We start from the raw sequence: 9,872 nt of genomic DNA on the forward strand, positions 1-9,872 counted from the left end.
CAATGCAAACTCTTTGATGTAAACACCTTCTTTTAACTGTTAAGGGTTAATGCCACACGGTCAAGGTTAGGCTTGCACGGATCGGGAGGACCTTAGTAACGTACCTGAGGTCGAATTGTGCTTCTCACCTTAACGGTTCTCTCACTGTCACCCAAAAGCAAATGACGTTGTGGGGCAGGCTTCATTTTGGGCCTACTTTTTTTCAAGGTCGCTGCACTCAGAGCGAGCTACGGTCAAGTGGGGCGTCTCGTTGAACTCGGCACAACCTAGAGATTACGGTGATGCCATTTGTTATTTTTTAGTGTTTATTTCAGCCTGTCAGTAAGTTTCTAGTTCAAATTCTGCTTCCTGAACAGCAGTAGTACAGTCTACAGCAGGACCTTATTGTTTATTTCACTTTTTTTAATTATCTACTTAATTTGCTTTGCCAATGTAAACCCATGATTCCCATGCCAATAATGCCTAAATATTTGTTCCTACCTTCACAGAAAACAACACAAGACAGTGAATGTTTAACACTTACAAATTAAGTGACAAACTAAATATAAACCTTAAAGAAAGCACAACACAAAGAATTACTCAACTAGTTATTTAATAAAACAGAACAAACCTTTACATTATAAAGAATCACACCAAAATAGAACATTGAACCGACAGTTAGACTAAATTACACACATTTTACACTTCTAAAATTTAAACAAGCACACCAAAATTGAAAATCAAACCAAACAAAATCAGAACAGTGTAAATGTGAGAGTCTATAACATTCTACATGACTATTTGGAAGAGGAAGTCTTGTTGTTGGTCGGCTCCCCTTCCTTCAAGCTGCATCAGGGGTCCCCTCCTCTCTTTTGCACCTTCTCCTGCAGCTTTAACCTCCTTGAGGCAATGGCACTTTTTAGTCGGACTTTATTTGAGTTTAGTCGTTGCATCCCTTTAATTGTGACAATGGGGGAGTGGTGGGGCGACTTGAGCGTCACTTTGAGGGGTGAGACTAGCATGGGGCTGATGGCGACCACCATGTGGCGTCTGCAGATGCTCCGCTTCCTCTTTGGGGTTAGTTCCATCTCCACCTGAGGATTGGTCACCTTGGGAGGTGTCTCCTGACAGAGCAAACACAAGAAATTAGCTATATCTCAGAATTCACACTTGACTGTTACATAGTTTACAAGTACATTTTGATAATCGAATGTGTCCTGTCAGAATAGCTCATCTTACCGGAGGTTGTCTGGCCATCTGTTCCTCATCTTCATCCTCTTCCTCCTCTTCCGAGTCCCCGGAGGACGTGCCAGACTCCTGGTACATCACCTTGGTCTCTTCAGGGGTGGTGCTCCCGTCGGAGAGGGAGGCATCCTCTCTCACCTTCTGCTTTCTTTCTCCTGAGGTGGAGGGCTGGTTCTCTGCGGCGACTGTGTTATCTTCCCCCTTCAGTGCAGCCTCAAAGAGTGCCCTGGTTTCATTTGCTTGGGTTGGATTTAAATTCATGGCATAATATTTGTCTGCCGTCTGGATGTTGTGGCACATGAAGTTGGCCACCCTTTCCCTGTCAACCTTTGGGAGCATGTTTTTTACCTGTAAGACACACACACACACACACACACACACACAAATATATGATATTATTGATATTACTTCAGACAACAATAGAATAGGATCTTACAATAATTAGAATCCTATCTAATCTGACCTACATGAGTGACAATGGAGGTCCTCAGGTCAGTGAACGAAGGACATTCGGGCAGACCCATCTCCTTCCACACCTCCCTCAGGTTGGCAGGCAGGTTCTTCATCTGAGTGTTTGTGGAATTGAAAAAGAAGTGCTGGGCCTTCTTTCCCCCTAAGAGACAGTGCTTGAATTTGAGGAAGTCGGAAAACCAACTGTACTCCTCCTTCGTCAGCGACATCTGGACCATGCCGTACTCCCGATTTGTTTTGTGTTCTCCCACCTAATAGAGAAACAGAACAGAGAAAAAAACACAAAAAAACACATTACGCTCCTGCGACTGCAATTGTTTCCAAAGATAACCAACCAAGCAAACAAACAAATAAACACAGCCAGCTGTATTTCATAGACTTACATTGATCAGATACATCCCAGACTGGTCACATTTTGCCTCCTCCACCTCTTTCACCAACATGTTTTTATATAGGCCTGGTCTGTGGCCGTATATGGATGTAAAGTAGGCACACAGGTACCCATAAAACCGGTACTGATTCCTCTGTGTCCTTGTCTCTTCCAATGTCTCTGTGAACATGAAAATAAAAAAGGCAGCTTCATAATCCCACTCCATAATGCATTCTATACATCTCTGACGTCTATACGTGTGTAAAAACAGTGACATAACAGATTGAGAAAAACTTACTCAGCACTTGAGGGATTTTTGCCTTGGCAAGAGACTGGCACTCCAGCAGGCTCTTTTTCGACACCACCTTGCCTTCCTTGTTGTCCTTCACCTTTACCTGGTGAAGGGAAACTGGTCGTCTCATGGACTTGCTAATGCCCTTCATCAACCGGTTGATCCCCCTCCATTGGTTCACGGTCAACCGGCAGCCAGGTGGAGGGGTCTCCTCAGAATATTTTAGAAATGCACCAATAGTCAAGGTGTAGTGGTTGACTGTGGTGATTGCCTTGTTCTTCTGGAGGAATTGAACCCATCTAAAAACACACACACACACACACACACACACACACACACACACACACACACACACACACACACACACACACACACACACACACACACACACACACACACACACACACACACACACACACACACAAATCATACAATCAAATACTGTATTGTTGGTTAATGCTTGTGAGCCTAGAGAGAAAAAATAATTCTGCTTACTTCCTTATTTTGTCATGGTCTGTCAGGAAAATGAGAGAGGACTGGTAGGTCTCATTCTTCGCCATGTAGTTTAAAAATTGCGTCACCCTCTTGACCTTTGAGGCACAATTTTCACTCAGCTTATAATTTGGATTAGGGCCCTCACAGGTCTTCCTGAATCCCTCGATAAACACACCTAATCAAAAAAACATAACATTTTAGACTAGAATTAAAATCTCATGAGGCTACATGAATCAGTCAGGTGGTTTATCATATTATTTTCAAACACAAACTCTTGTCACTATTTGAAGAAACAGTACTTACTCATAGCAGAGCCCGGGAAGATGAGTTTGCAAGTAGAGCCGGACTCTGTAGGCTCCTCTCTCTGGTCCCCTGTACCTGTAGCTTGGTCATGTTCCTCTTGCTTTGTGTCTGTGTCTGACTCTGCCTGAAAGTTGAGGGCCTTCACCATGCCAACCCCCATCTGCCTTTTCAGCAGCTGGTATTTCTTCCTCGCCCTTTGCAGATCAGAGATCAACTTCAGGTTGTCCTTTTTAATGGATTTGTTGGTCTCACTTCTTGTATGCAGTGCTTCATCCCTCTCTTGCACAGCCTTTTTCAGTCGTAGGATCGGCGCATGGCAGTGGCAGGAATCCTCTTTGCAGTCCACTTCCTCCTCTGCTTCTGTAGGTGAACATAACATTTCCTCCTCATCCTCTTCTTCTTTCCTTACAGTCTCCAAAATATCTAAATCTGTCGCCATTGGGATGGCAGGGATCGATGCCCTCAACACCGCCAGCCTCTCCATCGTCAGCCGTCTCCTAAGGTCCTCTAAAACCTGTCTCCTCTGTGCTCTGTTGAGCTCTGTGTGGGAGTCCATATGCCGGTCTAATCTGCTAAGATGTGTGGAGCATCCTGACACTGGACACTGCTCCTGCCTGACATTGATGCGGCCCGACTGCCACCTACACAGGAGTACCCTTTCCTCACTGTTCCTCACATGGTGTACATATCTAAGGTGCTGACTGAAGCCAATCACAACCTTATAGCATATTGGACATGAGCGCACTGGAGCCATCTATACTATTCTATACTATTCTATTCTATTGAAAAGGGAAATAATAGTAAATAAAAAACTTAACACAATCCCTTAAGCAATAAAGAAAGTATAATGCTTCTGGCTGCTTAATTGATACTCAGAAATATACATAAAACCACTCCTCACCACTCTCCTTGTCAGCTCAAAGTGAAATGCAGCCTTTTAGAAAAAAATCACTCTTCTCATTTTAAACACTCCCCAAACTCCTCCCTCTCTCTGTCAGCACATGATCAAACTCTGTGTTTTTCCATTTGAGAATGCTCAGGATGAGGCCCATACTTTGCTTGTAGTCAAATACATTCTATTATAGAAAATACTCCCCAAACCACTATATTGTCATCTCATAGTCAAATTCTCTATTTTCCCATTAAAAACAATCACATTGATGAGACTACTTTTTTTAAATGGCCCCTATGATCAGACAAAGTGAGCTACATGAGATTACTTTTTTGCACGGTCCCTGCGGTCAGACCGGTCTGAGTGAGCTACATGACACTACTTTTTTTGCATGGTCCCTGCGGTCACCGGTCAGACCGAGTGAGCTACATGAGATTACTTTTTACGCAGACAAAGCCTGCTACATGAGACTACTTTTTTGCATGGTCACTGTGGTCAGACCGAGCGAGCTATGGTCAAGCGGGAGATCTTGTTGAACTCGGCACGGCCTAGAGATTATGTTGGGAGAAATGACAGATTTACAGTTCAGGAGGGTTGTCTAGTCACACATATGAAGTTTAAAAAATGCGACTTTTTTAACCCTTCAAAACAGACAGTGTGACCCAAATAAAGGCACTTCCGGTTGGCACAGGAAGCTATAAGTAAACACATGTCTTGATTGACATAAACACTTACAGAATCCTGAGTTTTAAGTCTTTAAGTTAAGAATTGACTGATCTATGATCTACACAGTGTTGAATGCAGTCATTTTCACCTTTGAAGGTTATGTACATCAAAACTCCTTTTGGGTCAATCTAACCACTTCCGGTTGCTCCAGGAAGCTTAGAATCGACACAGGTAGACCTCATAGTGGTCTGATGGACTGTCATAGAAGACAGGTTCATAAGGCATTCATAACCCACATAGGCTTCAGGTTGAATTTAGGGGTTCAGGCAATGTATTCCTATGGGGAGAGAAGTCAATGCAAACTATTTGAAGTAAACACCTTATTTTAACTATTAAGGGTTAATGCCACACGGTCAAGGTTAGGCTTGCACGGATCAGGAGGACCTTAGGAACGTACCTGAGGTCGAATTGTGCTTCTCACCCTAACGGTTCTCTCACTGTCACCCAAAAGCAAATGACGTTGTGGGGCAGGCTTCATTTTGGGCCTACTTTTCTAATGGTCGCTGCGCTCAGACCGAGCGAGCTACGGTCAAGCGGGATATCTCGTTGAACTCGGCACGGCCTAGACATTATGTTTATGCCATTGCCTGCTCTCTGTGTCTTTAAGAACCTCACTTTTCACTCCATCCTTGCTGTGTGTGCGTGTGAGAGCTTTTCTTTGACATCTGCTGGGAGAAATGACTGATTTACAGTTTAGGAGGGTTACCTGGTCACACATATGAAGTTTTGGAGAGATGTGACTTTTCTAACCCTTCAAAACAGACAGTGTGACCCAATTAAAGGCACTTCCGGTTGGCACAGGAAGCTATAAGTAAACACATGTCTTGATTGACATAGCCACTTACAGAATCCTGAGTTTTAAGTCTTTAAGTTAAGAATTGACTGATCTACACAGGGTTGAATGCACTATGTCTATCAAACTGCATGCAGTGTATGGATCAACACTGATAAGGTGATTTCAACCACTTCCGGTTGCTTCAGGAAGCTTATAATTGGCACAGGTAGACCTCATAGTGGTCTGATGGACTGTCATAGAAGACAGGTTCATAAGTCATTCATAACCCACATAGGCTTCAGGTTGAATTTAGGGGTGCAGGCAATGTATTCCTATGGGGAGAGAAGTCAATGCAAACTCTTTGAAGTAAACACCTTATTTTAACTATTAAGGGTTAATGCCACATGGTCAAGGTTAGGCTTGCACGGATCGGGAGGACCTCAGGAACGTACCTGAGGTCGAATTGTGCTTCTCACCCTAACGGTTCTCTCACTGTCACCCAAAAGCAAATGACATTGAGGGCCAGGCTTCCTTTGCGCCTTCTTTTTTTCAAGGTCGCTGCACTCAGAGCGAGCTACGGTCAAGCGGGGCGTCTCGTTGAACTCTGCACAGCCTGGAGACTATGGTGATGCCATTTTTTGTGTTGATTTCAGAATGCCATTTTGGTGATGGTCCTCTCCGTTTAAACATATTGCTAATGTACAAAAGTCAACTAGCAAGTCAGTGTCCACCAGTCAATTAGATGTCATTCTGACACCAAACTGATACCAATTGACACCAAACCCACTTTTTCCAACTCATTTAGAAGCCAACTATCACATATGTCAGAGCAGGCCCATAATTCACAGCGCCATTAGTTTAAAACATAATAAAAACGTAAAACACATAGTTACGTTCTAGCTGCGGGTCCAGGTCAGACATTATGTGAAGGCCTATGTGAGGCGACCCCGAATCCCGAGTTTCGGCTCGATAGGTCCTTCGGTGCCCGAGTAAAACCCTAATTGGTGCTGAAAATCCACTTTTTTCCATGCCTTGCTATGGGGTCCTTGAATGAGCGATCGGACCGAAACGTTGGGGTCCGTCTCTATGGGCCGAGCCGGTTCCAATGCACCTAGTCTTGTGTCTCTGAGACTTTTCTAAATGTCGCCATTTTCGTAATGGTCAAAATGAATTGAAATCATTGCAAATGTACGAGGCTATTTCTCGGTCCGAGAACCTTCTAGAGCCACCTAACTCACCACGCACTATCGACCCGAGGTCTAGAACAGGTTTCTAAAGTTTCGGAACTCTAGGTCTGACGGTTCTTTTTAGCTCGAACAAAGCTAACTATTGGAGGCACTGTCTGTCTCTACAACCCCCAATACGTCCCTCCTTCCAGGTTGTGTGTCTGTGTGATTTAGTTTTCCTTTGAAATTTTATGGGAAAAATGACTGATTTACAGTTCATGGGGGTTGCCTAATCACACATATGAAGTTTTGGACAGATCTGACTTTTTTAACCCTCGAAACAGCCCATGAGACACCAATTAAGGCACTTCCGGTTGTCACAGGAAGCTATAAGTCAACACATATCCTCACTGGGCTATGCTTTTACAGAATCCTGAGTTTTAAGTCCTTACGTTAAGAATTGACTGATTTACACAGGGTTGAATGCACTGTGTCTATCAAACTGCAGGCAGGTAATGGAAAAACACTTTTAGGGTGATTTTAACCACTTCCGGTTGGTCCAGGAAGCTTAGAATCAACACAGGTAGACCTCATACTGGCCTGATGGACTGTTACCAAAGACAGGTTCATACGGCATTCATAACCCATATAGACTTCAGGTTGAATTTAGGGGTGCAGGCAATGTATTCCTATGGGGAGAGAAATCAATGCAAACTTTTTGAAGTAAACACCATCTTTTAACTATTAAGGGTTAATGCCACACTGTCAACGTTAGGCTTGCACGGATCGGAAGGACCTTAGGAACATACCTGAGGTCGAATTGTGCTTCTCACCCTAACGGTTCTCTCACTGTCACCCAAAAGCAAATGACGTTGTGGGGCAGGCTTCATTTTGGGCCTACTTTTCTAATGGTCGCTGCGCTCAGACCGAGCGAGCTACGGTCAAGCGGGATATCTCGTTGAACTCGGCACGGCCTAGACATTATGTTTATGCCATTGCCTGCTCTCTGTGTCTTTAAGAACCGCACTTTTTCACTCCATCCTTGCTGTGTGTGCGTGTGAGAGCTTTTCTTTGACATCTGCTGGGAGAAATGACTGATTTACAGTTCATGAGGGTTACCTAGTCACACATATGAAGTTTTGAAAAGATCTGACCTTTTTAACCCATGGAAACTGCCACTGTGACACCATTAAAGGCACTTCCGGTTGGCACAGGAAGCTATAAATAAACTCATATCATGATTGGGGTATGCCTTTACAGAATCCCGAGTTTTAAGTCTTTACGTTAAGAACTGAGTTATTTACGGAGGGTTTAGTGAGTGTGTGTTATTTCAGAAAATCATAGAAAATCACAGAAATCTCGCAGAGCTCCGCAGCACACTTTAAAAAGATTCGTAAGAACAACCTGCAACTGGATCTGTAACCGTTGAAAAAAAAAAAAAACACCTATCCGTGAACATCACCAAGGTGTCGTTGTACGATTTCTCTTAAATGACGATAGATAAATGGCTGGTTCTTTTTTTATTGACACCGGAGGCTCCTTGACTTTGACGTGAAGTGGAAAAATAATTTCTCTATTTTCATTTTGGACCTTTAATCCCAGATAAATGGCCATAACTCAAAAACCATTGAGGCCTAGACGCCATCTTGTTCGGGGCCAACTGCCCATTATGCCGCCCCTACGCTCACCGAGTTTCGGCTTCTAAATATTTTCAGTTTTCGAGATAAGGCCCCGTCGTGAATCGTGATGTTTTGTAGCAATAGCCATATGATTGCTTATGCCCTCTTGTGGGAATTTCCGGGACATGGGAAAAATGACATAAATCTTATTATTTTTGTAAACGGAAACCGAATGTCCGACAACGTTCATTTGATGACTTCCTGGTAGGTCCGGCCCTGCCGCTCGGCCCGACGCCGTCCGCGAATTTTACAAACGATTTCGGACGTCTAGTAAGGGACCGTACATTTGCAATATGGACTTTCTCACTAACCATACAGGTACTGCCGAATTCTTCCCTTAAGGTATGTAAGGTCCCACAGTGCTCTATAAAGGAAGGGCCCACAGTGCTCTAGAAAGGAAGGGCCCACAGTGCTCTAGAAAGGAAGGGCCCACAGTGCTCTATAAAGGAAGGGCCCACAGTGCTCTAGAAAGGAAGGGCCCACAGTGCTCTAGAAAGGAAGGGCCCACAGTGCTCTAGAAAGGAATGTCCCACAGTGCTCTATAATGTAAGGTCCCACAGTGCTCTATAAAGGAAGGGCCCACAGTGCTCTAGAAAGTAAGGTCCCACAGTGCTCTAGAAAGGAAGGGCCCACAGTGCTCTAGAAAGTAAGGTCCCACAGTGCTCTATAATGTAAGGTCCCACAGTGCTCTATAAAGGAAGGGCCCACAGTGCTCTAGAAAGGAAGGGCCCACAGTGCTCTAGAAAGGAAGGGCCCACAGTGCTCTATAAAGGAAGGGCCCACAGTGCTCTAGAAAGGAAGGGCCCACAGTGCTCTAGAAAGGAAGGGCCCACAGTGCTCTAGAAAGGAATGTCCCACAGTGCTCTATAATGTAAGGTCCCACAGTGCTCTATAAAGGAAGGGCCCACAGTGCTCTAGAAAGTAAGGTCCCACAGTGCTCTAGAAAGGAAGGGCCCACAGTGCTCTAGAAAGTAAGGTCCCACAGTGCTCTATAAAGGAAGGGCCCACAGTGCTCTATAAAGGAAAGGCCCACAGTACTCTATAAAGGAAGGGCCCACAGTACTCTATAAAGGAAGGGCCCACAGTACTCTATAAAGGAAAGGCCCACAGTGCTCTATAAAGGAATGTCCCACAGTGCTCTATGAAGGAAGGGCCCACAGTGCTCTATAAAGGAAGGGCCCACAGTGCTCTATGAAGGAAGGGCCCACAGTGCTCTATGAAGGAAGGGCCCACAGTGCTCTATGAAGGAAGGGCCCACAGTGCTCTATGAAGGAAGGGCCCACAGTGCTCTATGAAGGAAGGGCCCACAGTGCTCTATGAAGGAAGGGCCCACAGTGCTCTATAAAGGAAGGGCCCACAGTGCTCTATGAAGGAAGGGCCCACAGTGCTCTATGTAGGAATGGCCCACAGTGCTTTATAAAGGAAGGGCCCACAGTGCTCTATAAAGGAAGGGCCCACAGTGCTCTATGAAGGAAGGGC

The 9,872-nt window shown here is 44.6% G+C and overlaps 1 protein-coding gene across 1 annotated transcript; it reads right to left on the reverse strand.

Moving 5' to 3' along the window:
• Positions 1-575: 575 nt before the first annotated feature.
• LOC127928571 (uncharacterized) lies at positions 576-3,707 on the reverse strand. Its single transcript, XM_052515784.1, has 7 exons — positions 3,156-3,707; positions 2,853-3,027; positions 2,364-2,656; positions 2,079-2,245; positions 1,692-1,946; positions 1,219-1,572; positions 576-1,103 (listed from the first exon to the last, which is right to left on the reverse strand). Exons 1-7 carry the CDS (start codon positions 3,637-3,639, stop codon positions 831-833), a joined length of 2,001 nt encoding a protein of 666 aa, XP_052371744.1. The 5' UTR covers positions 3,640-3,707; the 3' UTR covers positions 576-830.
• Positions 3,708-9,872: the final 6,165 nt, after the last annotated feature.

The sequence above is a fragment of the Oncorhynchus keta genome, unplaced genomic scaffold (assembly GCF_023373465.1).
Source record: "Oncorhynchus keta strain PuntledgeMale-10-30-2019 unplaced genomic scaffold, Oket_V2 Un_scaffold_3076_pilon_pilon, whole genome shotgun sequence".
Taxonomy (NCBI): domain Eukaryota; kingdom Metazoa; phylum Chordata; class Actinopteri; order Salmoniformes; family Salmonidae; genus Oncorhynchus; species Oncorhynchus keta.